The 16,199-nt window shown below is 30.9% G+C and overlaps 1 protein-coding gene and 1 long non-coding RNA gene across 5 annotated transcripts; both read left to right on the top strand.

Annotated features, from left to right (window-relative positions):
* Positions 1 to 4,926: 4,926 nt before the first annotated feature.
* Positions 4,927 to 15,824, top strand: LOC124893323 (protein FIP1-like). Its single transcript, XM_047404351.1, has 8 exons — positions 4,927 to 5,025; positions 5,531 to 5,611; positions 5,877 to 6,002; positions 6,227 to 6,289; positions 13,857 to 13,916; positions 14,061 to 14,153; positions 15,583 to 15,645; positions 15,735 to 15,824. Exons 1-8 carry the CDS (start codon positions 4,927 to 4,929, stop codon positions 15,819 to 15,821), a joined length of 672 nt encoding a protein of 223 aa, XP_047260307.1. The 3' UTR covers positions 15,822 to 15,824.
* On the top strand, positions 7,160 to 12,745 carry LOC124893324. Of its 4 annotated transcripts, XR_007050657.1 has the most exons (7): positions 7,160 to 7,488; positions 8,800 to 8,915; positions 9,001 to 9,093; positions 9,191 to 9,279; positions 10,078 to 10,463; positions 11,593 to 11,674; positions 12,574 to 12,745. It is a non-coding gene; the product is annotated as an uncharacterized LOC124893324 (long non-coding RNA). The 4 variants fall into 4 exon arrangements; XR_007050655.1 differs by lacking the exon at positions 9,191 to 9,279; XR_007050656.1 differs by lacking the exon at positions 9,191 to 9,279 and having other exon boundaries at positions 9,015 to 9,093.
* Positions 15,825 to 16,199: the final 375 nt, after the last annotated feature.

Below are 16,199 nucleotides of genomic sequence, written 5' to 3' on the forward strand. Positions count from 1 at the left end.
TTATATATACATATATATATATATATATATATATATATGTATGTATGTATGTATATATATATGTATGTATATATATATATATAAATATGTATATGTATATATATATATGAAGTCGAATGAAAAAATATAGAGATTTTTAATATGATAAACTTTAAATGTAGACTTTTATATAACAATAATCTTTTAAAAAAAATGACTATAATGTAACAAAAAATAAAAATAATTTTGTGACCACTCGTGTAATTTAGCTGACTAAACAATTTTCTTAGGATCTAAAAATCAGATTATAGAACATAAAATTGATATATTAGAGAGAGCATAAAAACATTGTAAAACCTTTTTCCTTTTTATTAAGCAGATATTTTTTTATTTATTACATAGAAAACAAATAACTAAGTAGTAATTTAACTTTTTCAAATGTTCAACAGTCAAATTTGGTGTCAGGTACAGTAAAAAATAAGATCCATAAATAACATGAATATATATATATATATTTGAAGAATATGAATTTTATTTTATAGAAGTTAAAAAAAATTGAACTAAGTCAATTTGTTATCAAATACAAATAAAAAAGTATAATGAAATTAAATGTTTACCTTTGATGATCTTCAAGTTGAAGCAAGATAAAATTTTCAATGTTTACATAGATTTTTGAATTGTATTAGAAACCAAAAGCAAGAGAGAAGCAAGTGTTATAAATGGAATGATTGGTTTTGAGTCAAGGTCTTAAAGGAATAAAGGAAAAGGAAACAAATACCTCTTTTAAAAGAGAAAAAGTGAAAATAATTGTGTTAGAAAGATTGTTTATTAAGAAAATAAACACATCCTAATTATTACGAGTTTCATACGTTAATTACTATTCATTATGGAAAAAGGCTTAAATATGCTATCAAATTATTAAAAATAATTTATTTATGTTGTCCGTTATAAATTTGACTCATCTATGTCGTCATTTTTAAAAGTTTGAGTTCATTTATGCCATTATTGTTATAGATTGGTTCATTCAGGTCATTATTTTGTAACTTGACTTTGTAAAATTATATTTGTCAAGTGACCTCTTACTAGAAGTCTACGTCACCAAATTTAAATCAAATGTAAACAAATACAAAACATATCCTTGGCACTTCTGGGACAAAAACTCAAACCTGAGCTCAGTTGACAAATAAGTACTCCAACTTTGTGAGTGCACATCTTGTCACTGCAACTTGATCTCTACGGGCAATTAAATACTCCAACTCGTTTCATCTCTCTAGTGGACACCCGATGCCAAGATGACACACATTTTGAAGGTGTTTACTTGCTAGTTGGTGGCAAGTTTGACTATATGTTTGTGTATTATGTCATTTTTATTTGTTTGACAGTACGTTTGTTAGTTGATTCTTTTGAAAATATTTTGCCTTTAACCATCTAACATAACATTCTCAATCTCCAGAACAAACATGCATGAACCATTTCATGATGTATGTGTCTGGATAGTTCAGTGTCTCGATTGTTAGCTCTCAGCCTCCCAATCAAAAAACGTCGATGAAGAGTGTAGGTGATTTTGCAAAACTATTCTTGGAAGATATAATGGTCTTGCCTGCACATGTACAGATTAAGCTCTCAAACAAAGGCTTTTTTTTTTTTTTTTTTTAAATTTCTTATCCGGTGTTTGGTATCCGAATTAGAGTCCGACTAATTTAAATTCGCATTGGGCAGGGCTCATTCGGGGTAGCGCTCCCTACTAAGAATTTTTTTTATACTCAAAGTCAAAGACCGCTAGTGTACTATTTACATGACTTTCAGCTTTTTATATTTTTTCCTCTATTATTTGGCTCATATCTTTTCTTCCTGTATTAGATTTTCTTTTTGGAAGAAATTTTGTTTCAACAATTTGCTTTCACCGTAAATGTGTCATTTTATGGCCATAAGCAAATCTAAGAAGGAAAATTTCCCAAAGAAAATGTGCCCAGCATTGGATGACAAAGAAAAATCAAAGGCAAATTTAGAATTTTAAATTTATGGTAGCGTAGGTAGGCAAAATTTTTCATCGTTGTTTTTAGAGTGAAGGGTCAAAAAATTGCGTAGCTTCAAATTAATTCGATTGCACAATTAATCAATACGGCACATGTACCGATTAGCTAATTTTTTTACCGATACAAAAATAAATTATAATAAAATGGACGCAAAATTTAGCTTGATTAAACTTTGTCTCTATTATTACTACTGTAGTATATTAAACCAATAATCTAAGGAAACTCATAAAAGTAACAAACTTGAGTATTAGTGGAGTCAGAATTTTACTACAAAAACATAACACAAAATATTAGTCAACTTTCATTTGACATGATATAAAAAAAAAAAAGATTTAGAATTTGAGTATTAGTGGACTCAGAATTTTACTACAAAAACATAACATAAAATATTAGTCAACTTTCATTTGACATGATATAAAAAAAAAAAAAGATTTAGAATTCAATTATTTTTAGTGGGCTCACTCATTCACTTTCATTTGAAAATTAAGGGTCACGATTCATCAATCAATTAATTTTGTACTTCTTTATCAATTTATCTTTAATTTTTTTTCAATTTTTTTTTTTAATCATGAATTTTTATTTTACATATAAAGTGTGTTTGTTACTAAAGAGTTTTTCAATTTTCTCATATTGGATTGATTTAAATATTTTAAAAAATGTTAAAATCAATTTATGTAATGTATGTAACCTCTAGGTTACATGATCTATCTATTTAATATTAATCTCACTATTTTTTTGTTTACTAGATAGAAGAAATATTACATTTATATAAAGGATGTTTTCTTCTGTGTTTAGTAGACAAAAAATAGTATATCATGAGATGTGAAGTGGACGAGAAATATTATTTGTGTTGTTAGTATAATGAAAGAGATGATTGTGTAAAAAAATATTTTAAGTCTCAAATTATATTTATTATACAACAAAGAGTACTTATATGTTGAAGGAATATACGAACTGTTCAATTAATTCGACGTTGTATGAGCTGTAGGACGACAATGTTAGGCTGTTGTATCATTCCTGAAGGGGACAAGCAAAAGTGATACTGCTCAATCCGTGTAGATTATACTTCAGTAAATTTAAATTTCCTTATAAAGGAAAGATATCTGCACCTTAGTGCCTGAAGAATATTATTTATCTATTGTTTATTTTATTTTCAACTGTATTTAATTTATTACCATATTATATCAATTACACCCCCCTAAATAGATTAAGAATAATGATTTGAATCCTAACTTTAAGAGTAAAGCATCTAGTATTTCACTGGATTATGACAAAATTTTCTACGACACACTCAATCTTCACGGAGTTTCTATTATCTTGCTGAACTAAATTTTAGCGTATTTTTATTATCTTTTTTAGTTGACATGACATTTTTTGTCACCTTTTTAGCTGACATGACACCTTTAATGTGGATCTTATTTTATGTAATAAAGATGCCACATTAATATAAAAGTGTGATAAAAATATACTAAATTGAGTTAAAAAAATAATAAAACACTTATGAAGTTAAAATATGTGGCACCAACTTAATGAAAGACAAATCATCATAGCACCTTCTTTTAATAAAGTGTTTGTTTAATTAAAGCATTTTTGTTTCCACTTTTTTTCCCACTGAAATGATTTCAATATACCTATTTCTTTAAATTTTTTTAAAAAGAAGAATCTGTTTTGACTTGACATGAAATTTTAAAAAATAAATGAATTTTTTTAGATTTTTTGATTTTAAATATATCATGTAGAAAGTTGAAATTAAAGTGTCATAAAATAAAAGAAAAGAATCATATTTCTTAAAACATATTAAAAAGAAGTAGATCATGTTTTTTAAAATGAAGAAAGTGCTTTCTCAAAATATGCATATCCCATCAAATCATGTGAAATATCGACAATATAATTGAATCATATAAGCTAAGATAAAGGTATTATCCGAATGAATTTAATTCAATCAAGAGGACGCTTGATCATGAAAATTGTGAGCATTTAAAAAAGAGTAGTTTTTTTCTAAAGTGAAAATAATATTTGAAAATTAAAATTATGCTTGATCATAGAATATAAATTGAAATTGTTTTGAATTTTTATGAATAATTTGAATTGAAAATAGTTATTCTGTACTTTTCAAATTTCTGAATTTCGAAATTCTGCTTCAATTCAATTTCATAATCTTTTGACAGTACGTCTGTTAATTGATTCTTGTGAAAATATTTTGCAGATAATTTGTCTTTAGACATAACATTCTCAATCTCTAGAACAAACATGCACGAACCATTTCATGAAGTATGTGTCCAGATGGTGCAAAGTCTTGATAGTTAGCTCTCGACCTCCCGATCAAAAAACAAGGTCAATGAAGAATGTAGGTGCTTTCATGGCTCCTGGCAATACTACTCTGTTAATCAGTTTGTTGTTTCTCAACTGTCAAAGCAAGTTATATTTAAATTGTTAAATGTGGTCTCCGCTACACAAGTCTTATACAACAACATGCCTGTGAGATCCCACAAGTGGAGTCCGGGGGAGGTTGTGGGTGGCCGTACACAGACCTTATCTCAATATCTTGACAGACCTTAGTTTTAGATATCCATGCCCTTCTCATGTGACATGTGACAGAAGGAAGAATGGATTTAAAATCTCTTCTCATATATATTTATAAAGGGAAGCCTTGTGCAACTAAGATCCCACTATGCACGACGTCCAGGGAAGAGCCGGACCACAATGGTCTATTGTACACCTTTACCTTGTATTTCTACAAGACATTGTTTTCATAGCTCAAACCCATGAATTCCTGATCGCAACAATTTTACCAGTTAAGCCAAGGCTCCCCTTCTCCTTATATATACTTGGTTATCGAAAAAAAAAAAAAAACCTCTCCTTGTACATATCTTGGTATAAATGATCTGCTTGTGGGGTCTTCAGTGTATTAATGTTGTTATGGTGCCAGAAAAAATTTGTATCATTCAAGTCTTTCCTTTGTAAGCTGGAGAAACAGATCAGTATAGTAGAAGAACCTGATTTACAAACGGTATGGGACTAAAGGTTTCCCAAATGAGGTAGAGCATAATGTCACTAAAATCAAATTGTGGGATGGCCTAAGACCTTGAAAATGGATCAAGGAAATCATGAAGTGTACTCTGTAGAACTTAGTTGCGTTGAGTTGCATATGCATTTCAAGCTTTGGTTTATTTTTTCCCTTCTCCTTTCTATCGTGGCGGTACAAAGAAAGGTAAAGTCCGATGTCAGTTAATCGAGTTGGCAACTTCTCTGCACTATAATTCAGATACATATTCTCAGGTTCCTGATATTTTGTTTTGGTGAATGAGAGACTTTTGGTAGAACTACTTGGACGGGAATTAGGATTTAGTGATAAATTGCAATTTACAGCTATCAAGATAGATCATCCACCTTACCAAAAAAAAATAAAAATATGATAGATCATCTTCATTTTAGAATTCGTGTCATTCAAAATCATATTGTTTGATAAGCGACAATTTCTAAGGTTTGCGCTAATATGAAATTTAATTTTGTAGGGGTACTATATTTTCAGCCAGAAACTGAAGCATATTATTCGCCTACCATTTGCTACAATTGCATATGGTATGCATTACTTGGTTCTCTAGTTTATGCGTCTGACTTTTCTTTTACTATCCGTTTCATCAATTAGTTTTGATCATCCATGCTGCAAATCTTGCTATTAGTATTCAACTAGTATTTTCTTTATGATGGTGGTATCTGGGCCAGCTTGAGCGCACCTCGACTATTCCACTGGATTGGTACTTTTATGATGTCAATGTGACACTATCTTTATGGCTGCTGGATAGGACTTCTGAGAAGAGATAGAAGAAAGCTTGACAGTTGTTTTACTGCTTCTTCTAGATGAGACAAATGATAATTTTTCTAAGAGCCTTCTGTTGCACGGGTACCAGGATGGTGGGACTATTAGATCAACAGATGGCGTTGCTGCAATATCAGCAAGAAAATATACACTTTTTAAGTGAGGAGGTACACAGTTATTAAAAACTTCAGAGATCTTTTTGGCAATTCACTTCCCAAGCTTTTAGGGGCGGGAGAGGGTAGAAACGGGACTTATTTTAAGTTACGAATCTCCTGCTTTTTCTAGAAATGGGTGCATCTCTAGATTGTTCTTTTGACCAAATAGATAGTTTCTTCTGGAGCTTTTTCTTTCTTTATGACCGAATGGATTTATCTTTTTTTTTTTTCTCTAGATTCTTAGACTGCAAGAAACCTTAAGCAAATACGAAAGGTCTAATGATGGGAGTGCACCTCAGGTATGTTTGTCCTTGTCAAAATTGTGATGCTGTTTCTCTATTATCTACAAAAGAAACAAAATGTACGTGTTGGGATGCATGACAAGTTAATTATATTTAAGCTATAAGAATAAAATTAGTATACATACCCGCACAATGCGCGAATAAATAATATAGTATTTTAAATAATTATAGATTGCAATGACTTACTCTAGTGTGAAAAATTATTGGACATTAATGTTTAGTATTAAAATTTTTTAATTATTTGTATATGATTTAAAAATTGTTATTTAATATAGAAATAATGGGGAACGATAGACGTAACTAAAATGTGGTTTTGAAATTATTTGACATAGAAATTGTTATTATTTTTTTTCTTTCATTTTTAGTCATTTACAACTCTAAAAATACCGTTACATAGAATAATAAAAATAATTTTTTTTTAAAAGTAGTGGCATAAATGATAACATTATTTACAATAATAATGACATGTGCATATTTTTAATATATGAAATAAATACGTAATATTTCTAAGTTCAATAGCATGTTTGTTTATTTTTAATTAATATTAAAAAAAATTTCCATTAATTATTTACAAATTATAGTATTTTCTTATTTGATTGTATTATTATATATTATTTTAATTTAATTTTATGATTAAGTATATTGGCAAAAAAATGTAGAAAAAGGTTAAATTTATGTAAAGCTAAAAAGTAATATTAAAATATAAAGAAGTTGACGTTAGTGCTAGTGTAGTATTATTTTCTTAAAATAAATAATATATTACAATATTTCTTCTTCAGCTAAATGTTTTATATGAGAAGAATTGATCCATAGGTAAAATAAAGCCCAGCGCATATAATAAAAATCTGTATTAAAAAGTTCAGCCCAAAGGATAAAATATATTAAAAAATTATTACATCCATAAAGATTTTTCTAGATTTGGGAAAGTAATGTTGTCAGCTTCATTATTTCCAAACTCCATTTTAGGAGATAATTTTTTTTAAAAAAGTATTACGGATTTAATTGGAAAAAATAATAGTAGCTGAAAGGTTTAAGATTTTATTTTTCAAACTTTGTTTCATCGAAGTATTCCGACTTGTTTATTGTTGGTTCTTCGAATCAATCCAAGTTTTTTATCATCACGTTTGTATAAATCTTTAAAAATAATCTCCATTTATGTAGGTTCGTAGCTGATTTTGCAGTCTCCGTAAGGTCTGGTAAGATCTCCTGTTATTGTAATTTTGTTTTCCTTTTTCTAGATTTAGACATGCAAGTGAAAATGTATGGTTTATTAGTTGTTTAATTTGTAGTAGATGTCAAAAATAAACTCCATTCAGAAATTTATGGTCTCTTTAATGTCTGAAAAATTCTCCCTTTTTTTTTTTTTTTTGTGTTTTTTAATTTCAATTTGAACATGCAATTGAAATCTATGATATTTGTTGTTGAATTCTTTATAGATGTTGAAACATGATCATTTTTTAGGTTATTATCTGATTTCATGGTCTTAATAATGTTTGGTATGCTCTTTTTTTCCTGTGATTTTCTTTACGTCTTTAAATCAAACATGCTTGTAAAACTGGAAATTTGATGCAGCTGAGCTGAGAAAAAATATAGAATGAAACAAAAAGTATTGATTAATCGAAGATTTGGAAAGCCTAACCTGAAGGCCCTTTGGAACTTCGTTTTCTACTCTATTGTAGCTTTTTTGTAGTTGTTGATCTTTAGTGCTCCTAAATATAATTGAAGCAGCTGTATCGAGACTCTTGCATTTAAGTAGAAGTCCTAGCAATGAGCCTATGAACTCTGAGCGAGACATGTCACCATATCCCTGAATTTAAACGACTGTTGTAAGTTATGATCTATCAACAAAAAAAAAATCCTAAAACACCGTAATGCCGTACAGATGGGGTGTCATGCCATGTTTTTTTTTCTGCTGCATGTTTATCTGACAGTATTTGATTGCTTTTACACTAAATATTTTGAAGTGCTCTTTAACAACTGCAACAGTTGAGTTGTATGTGGAAGACAGTGAGGAGCATACGGATACAGATGTCTTTAACAACAGCAATAGTTGCTTTTGAAATTCAACTAATTCCTCCATATATCTTTAGTTGAGGAGCAACATGGCTCTAAAATTGTCCTGGAATCTCTTCTAGGTTTTATGTTTGCCTAAACTTCACCGGAACGTACATTTAAGATATTTGTCTATATTGTTGACTCTTATAAAATATTAACAGTTGCGTGTTCAATTCTCAAAAGTAGTATATTTCTTGAGTATCTGAAAAGGGTTCTGACATAGAAATTGAAGAGTCTGCACGACTTAGATCTTTAGTGCTGTGGGGTTTACTTTGGGCTCATATTAGTAAGTGGAGTTTCGCTGTGGTGAAGCAAATGCTGAAACCTCCTATTGATTTTGTCAATATGTATGAGTATGTCTTTATCCCGAGTTAGCATTCTGTAGTGTGCTCTCCCCTCTCTGTCTTCTTTGCTTTTAGATATTACTATAACTCAATCTTAAACATCTGCAGGTAGCAAAGTAATTATATGCAAGAGTTTTGATCTTTCAATTGCCCTTTGAATTTGTACAGTGATCACATAGCCTCATATGCACTTCCACTGGGTACCACATAAGCTTCATAATTCTGTAAGAACATAAGAACATGACTAATTTTGGTTAAATTGTGCATCATAATGGAGAGAGCATTGGATATCCTCCTAAGAGCTTAAAGTGCCTTACCTGCAGGTTTTCTGTAAGGAAAGTGGACCGCCATTAGTGAACAGCAGAGCAGCATATGAAGTCAACTACAGTGATCTTGAAAGAGGTGAGGGTTCATAATATTTTTGATTGAGTACTATGAACAGTCATTATATTAAGAGGAATCTTTTGAAACAACAACTAATTACTCCATATATTTTTAGTTTGTAAATGACTGGAAGATAGTGAGGAGCAACATGGCTTTAAAATTGTCAAGATATGTTGCAAGAATCTATTCTAGGCTTTATCTCGAGTGAGCATTATTTAAATCTTTATCTCTTTTGCTTCTTGTCCTTAATTTAAACTATTAATCCTAACTGCACAGTATAATTTTCAAATGCAGAGGCTTTAGTTGAACATAGCCTTATTTAGATATAGTTCTGCAATTTAAAATTGAATTGCTACATGATTGAGTTTTTGCCAATTGATGAGCAGCCAACTCAGATGTATGTGTCTTAGTATTGCAATAATCGAATGAAGAGATTAACGTGTAATTTGAAATGAGATTTACTAAAATAGTTGATAACTATATCATATATGCTTATAATGGGCGTATACTGTTATCATAGTTTCATAACCTATACAACGACAATGCAGTGGTTTACACATTAATGTATGCAATAGGCGAGTTTCCAACGAACCTTCTTCATTTTTAGTAATGAAAGTCTTAGTTACTGCTACTATTTGCAATGGTATGAAAATCTTTGGGTAATATTGACGGTGTTATTTGCCATTGTATTTTGTTATATTGCTATTCCTTATCGTATCTTAGATTGCTTTATTTTATCTTATCTAATCTTGCTTTAGATTGTTTTGTTGTTTTATTTTGAGCCGGGGGTCTATCAGAAACAACCTTGCTATCTCACTTTGAGGTAGTGGTATGGACTGCGTACACTTACTCTCCCCAAGCCGCACTTGGTGGGAATATATTGGGTATATTGTTGTTGTTGTTGTATAAAGCTGTCTTTACATTTGCCCTATTCTCACTTTTTGGGGTTTGTTATGTTTATTTTGTTTTCTTATCAAATAATTTACTTTTGTTGTTGTACAGATATGAATGGGTGATGTTTCTTTTCTGGGAAACTGGCTGAAGGATGTTATGAAGAGGTCTGATATATGTGGTTTACTTTGGGCTCATATTAGTAAGTGGGGTTTCATTGTGGTTAAGAAAAGGTTGAAGCCTCCTACTATCACAATTCCTCCATTGAAGGTTATTAAATGAGTTTGGACAAATGTTAATTGTCCTGTTTCAAGAAATAGTATTATGCATATCTGTTTTATTGCAGGTCATAGTTTCTGGTATATGTCCGAAAATAAATCGTCCCATCTGCTGAAGCTTATAATTTCATAATATAGTGAAAATGACAATGCTTCATGTATGTTACAATTGAGCAGCAAGTTCAAAAATTTGGGTAAAGCGAAACTTCTGGTGCACCGGTTAGTTCTTATTATTGAAATTAATTATATCACAAGTATTGATATTTTCCTTTGTTGTTGAAATTTATTATTTCACAAGTATTCATATTATTCTTACCTATAATATTCATATTCAGTAGATTTGGTAATTCCTCAGTCCTGTAAACACAACACAGTTACTGTACACCTCATCATGGTTCAGAATGTTTTCGTTCTTGACAATCACCTTAAAAATGAGTTTTATTTGTAGAATATTATTCAGTTCCATTGGATAAAAAGGGCCATCATCATTGGCAGTATTCTAGGAATAATATATGTGTCAGTAATTAATTTAACAGCTAACATAATTGATGAAATCTATGTATAAATCTTGTACCTGAAGTAATCCCTCCTTCAAGTCATTTGCGGACTTGTATCCCAAATCATCAGTGATATAGAGTCAGTATCGTCCATGACTGTAACTTGAATTCTGTACCCAAATAGTTGTATGTTTCTAATTAAATATAAAAGGTTGTTATAAAGTATTAGTGGAAAAGTTTGTATATTTACCTATCACAGTGGAATCTTCATGAAAACATTTTATGTTTGTGCAAACATAAGTGTTTTCCACTTTTTTTGCTTTTTTCTGACACTTGTTGCATCTAGTATAAGACCACCCATTATGTAGGTTTAACAATTCAGTAGTAGCAGCAATGCAAAAAATGAAATTGATTTATTTTTTAAAAAATATACGTCATGGTAGTACTATTGACATCTAACAGTTTTTGATGTTGCATTTGTAAATAAATTTGGGCAAAAAAATATAAAGATAATTTGTAAAAACGATTAAAAGAAAAAAAAAAGAATATATAGTGATAAAAAAATATTACAGCATGAAAAAAAAAAACATAAAAATAGTGTACTCACTTCCCTAATCTCTAAAAACTTAGAAATTGTCTTGACTTGTAAAGTGCCATTTGATAATTCATCCAACATAGAGTTACTTTGCTGTGAGATGTTGTAAATTATTCTGTCAAAGTTTCTATCACGAACAGAAAGTAGTCTACATACAACAAAGAAAAAAATGTAAGACATTATAGGAATATATTACTTTGTCATTTAAAATATTACATATAAAGGTAAAATTAATTGTTGTGTTTAAACTCTTCAGACTGATCATCAGTTGGATTAGTCCATAACATTGAGGCATTTCAAGTATTGCACACGGTATAGGAATCTGTCACATAATACATGTAAGAGACACTGATTTTTTTTTTATTAATTAAATTTCAATATAACTATTACCTTGAAACTTATGTGCCTGTATGAGTTGTAGAACAAGAACAACAACTGATTGGTTATCAGAACTTAGAAGTTGAGGATTGATTTGTTCAACAAATTCTCCCCAAAATATCGATGATAGCCTATTGTTTTTGCAAAATATAATGAAGATACAATTTATGTTAATATTATAGTCATAATGTAAAATTTATAAATAATCAACTTAGAAGTGTTTTTTCTTATTCAGCATCTTCTAGTTCAGTATTCATGTACTTTCTGGAATTCCCTCCAACATTGTGAGTCTGTATCTGACTGAAACTAATGATTTCTCCAATAACATCTAGAATAACATCTCCAATGCATTTTTGTGATTGTTATGTCTTTGATGAAGTCTGTAATTTTTAGAGTATGTAGGTATCAGCGTAAATTATGGTAATGGATAAAGGAATTGGAGTTATTTACGAACTCACAATTTATTCATGAATATTTGAAGCTTTATATAAAGGGTAAGGATTTTAAGAGTTAGAAGTGATATTACATTAGAATTGAACATTATTTATCGATGAAGGGGAAGAATCAGGGCAGTTAACTATAAGGATAAGAAGATGCAGTTGTGTAGTACCTAGGATTCAACTGTGTTCTGGATAAATAGGATTCAATTGTGTACTGGATAAATAAGATGGTGATAAAAGAGTTATAATATGCCTTGGTAACTTATATAATTATATATCCATCAGAAAATTTTAATTTAACTTTATCAATTCGTTTATATTTGCCACATTATTCAAATTTATAAGTTTTAATTTATTTTTTTTCAGATTAATGTAATATTGAATGACTAACATATGAATTTATTTGCAATTCAATGCAGATGGATATTGTATATGATGACATATGGTTCAGTGAGGAGGTTGCATCATAATCAAAATTCAAAATTTGACTGTAGCGATGCCAATATACTATTAAAGTAAAAGATTTATAATAAACAATGTATTTTATTCTTTGTAAGATGTTATTGATAATGTTCAGTTCGTTTTCTTTCTTTCTTCTTTTTTTTTTTTTTAAAGAAAAAGTGTAGTTACATATTACAAATTCAACATCAATTTTGTTCTATAGATAAAGTTTTTAGAAGTTCGTATTTTATATTGTATTAAATTATTGTGTAAAAGGTAACAGTTATAACCAACATATCAACAATTTGATCTAAAATATAAAATTGCTAATGTAAATGAAATTTTATACGTGACGGTAGAAATTGCTAAACTTAAAAGTATATCGTAGTTGTTAAATCCATAAGTTTGTAGATTTAACCCATGACTGGAGAATGTATAAATAGGATTTTCCTCTTTAATGCGACTTTATGAAGTAGTTTATATTTGTTAGTTAGGTAAACGTAGAAGTTTTGGAAAAAATAATTAAAAACTAATGTAATTATAACCAATTTATAGTTTATAGTGTATTATACTATAGTGTAAAGGGTAGCAATTATAACCAACAAATATACCAACATTCCAACCAAAAATTTAAAATTGTAAATGAATTGGTAATTTGAATTTGAAATTTTTAAAACAACAAACGAATATAAACTTAAGTAACTGAAATTTTGAATTCAAAATTTTTAAACCAATTGATTTAACAACTTTTTCCTAACTAATTAACTAAACTGACATGTGTTAATAATATATAGATTGGGGGAAAAAAGTACTCGAGAAACATAAACTGGTAAAATCTTAGTGGATGTACCATCTGTTTAAGGTGATCATCTAGCTTCTGATTCTATCATTTTGATATCTCATGTCATTGAGTTTTGACTAAACGGGTAAGTAATATCTTGTAGCTACCGCAAGGGAAAAAAGATCAGCAACAACAATATCAACAACATACCCAGTGTTGTCCCACAAGTGGGGTGTGGGGATGGTATTGTGTATACAGATCTTGCCTGTATCTTGGGAGGTGGAAAGGCCGTTTCCGATAGACACTCACATCCTTTATGATTTTCTCGAGAGTTTTTTTTTTTCTTAAAGAAAAATTGGTAACTGTATGATATGGGACTGCTGATAATGAGATCAGCCATCTTGTACAGTCATTAATCACTAGAATCTGGGATGAAGTTTTGAAAGTGATGAAGTTAACGACTCGGGTTGGTTCTTGCAGGTAGATCTTGCTCACTTGTTGGCAACTCGAGATCAAGAGTTGCGCACACTCAAAGCTGAGGTAATATGCGGCTTGCAGCTTTGTCCCTTTTTCAATTCCAACAGACCTATGGTTCTGAATAGTAGACGTGCAATCGAATGCCTGTTTTGTGGGCTTCCTTTTGAATGAGATTCTTCTCTTCTACCAAATACTTGTGGGTTTCAGATGAATCAATTGCAATCTGAGCTGAGGCTTGCTCGATCTATTACAGAGGAGAAAGATGCTGAGATTCAGCGTATTCGCAATGCAAACAATCAGGTGTGTATTAGAATATGCTTTAACAGTCAGGTTAACATTTTTGGGCAATGAAAGAAGTAACATTTGGTTTACTCACAGCTGGGTTTAATTTTCTTCTGCGAATGGTCACTGATGTTGATTCTAACTTGCTTGGCTCTTGAAATCTTCTTCCATTAAGAAATTGGTTTTTATTTGCTATGAATGATGAGCTTATTATAAAATTACATTGACGTATTCATGTCGTCGTATATCGGCCTAATAAAAGTGAACCATTTTGAAAGAATTTAGCACATTCTTCGGTATTCCATGGCTCCTGGCAATACTGAGATCCCACAAGTGGTGTCCGGGGAGGTTGTGGGTGGGGGTAAGCAGACCCTATCCCAATATCTTGACAGTTTCTTCTTTGGTTGTACGCGTAAAGAATGAATCTTGAACCTAATTCAACCCCAAAAACTAGCTCACGAGGAGAGGATTGCCCAAGTCCGTACAAGGAGCCCAATTACCCATTCCTTTTCTGATGTGGGACTCTTAACACTTTCATGCATGCCCAGACCTCATTAACAGGAGTGTGGACAATATAATATGTGGGCCCAACATCGTTGAACAGAGAATTGGGATAGGCCTGACTCTAATATCATGTAAAGAATGGATCTTGGGCCAATCTCAACCCCAAAAGTTAGCTCTTGAGGGGAGGATTGTCAAGTCCATATAAGTAGACCAGTTACCCATCCTTTTCCTGATGTGGGTTTCATGACTCACTAATTTTTTATTTGTTTGACAATGTCTGGAAATTGAGTCTCCAGAAAATGTCTCGCAGATAGTGTGTCTTTTGCTATCTAATATAAGATTTTCAATCTCTAGAATTTTATATCCAACATAAACAACATAGCCACATTTACAACTGTATGTAACATGTATGATGTAACAGTTAGATGTAATTAAAAAACAAATGATGAGAGTCCAAACACATACCTTTATTTATATGTAGTAAGTATTAACTTTTGACGGTAATCATTTATCGACCTAACAAAATTTGACTGTTTTTGAAAAAATTAGTACATTGATCAGTCTGTACTATTTACTGTTTTTGTTATTAGCTGATATTTCTTGCATTTCCGTTACTTCTTTTCTGGACAATTTTAGACTGTTTTACTTGAGCCGAGAGTCTATCTAAAACAACCTCTCTACCTTTGAGGAAGCGTTAAGGTCTGCATACACTCTACCCTCCTCGCACCCAACTTTGTGAGACTACACTGGGTATGTTGTTGTATTGAGCAGACTGTATTACTTTTGCACTGGTATAAGAGTAGTAGGTAGTAGTTAGTCGATCACGACTAGGTATGTTCTATCTTCAATGTTGTATGTATAGTATTTGGACTCACACAGGATCACTTGATCCAGCCTTTTTAATTTTTCGATGAAGAGTGCATAACATCTCTTTCTGAAACAGTATGTAGAAGAAAACGAGAGACTTAGAGCTATTCTGGGAGAATGGAGCAACCGAGCAGCTAAGGTAGTACATTATTCGTGTTACATGGCTATGATGTTTATCGTTCACTTGTCCTCTTATCACACCAAATGTTTTATTTGGCTGGATAAAAGCTCGAACGCGCATTGGAGCTGGAACGGATGTCAAACTTGGAACTGCAGAAAAAAATGACCACACTGAAGACTCAAACGTGTGAATAGTTCAGCCAAGGGTAGCAAGTGGTTACTTCTTTAGCAGTTAAGCAACACACATGCATGAACCATTTCATGAAGTATGTCTCCGGATAGTCCAGAGTCTCGGTAGTTAGCTCTGGGACTCCCGGTCAAAAAACAACGTCGATGAAGAGTTCAGGTGCTTTTGCAAAACCATTCCTAGAAGATATAATGGTCCTATCTGCATATGTACAGATTAAGCTCAAAACAATAGTTTGCTTGATGTGTACCATCTTCAAGACTTTCAGCTTTGTATAGTTTTTTCCTCTATTATTTATCTCATATCTTTTTGGAAGAAATTTTTGTTTCAACATTTTGTTTTCACTGTAAATGTGTCATTTTATGGCCATAGGCAAATCTTAGAAG

Source organism: Capsicum annuum, unplaced genomic scaffold, assembly GCF_002878395.1.
Source record: "Capsicum annuum cultivar UCD-10X-F1 unplaced genomic scaffold, UCD10Xv1.1 ctg57542, whole genome shotgun sequence".
Classification (NCBI taxonomy): domain Eukaryota; kingdom Viridiplantae; phylum Streptophyta; class Magnoliopsida; order Solanales; family Solanaceae; genus Capsicum; species Capsicum annuum.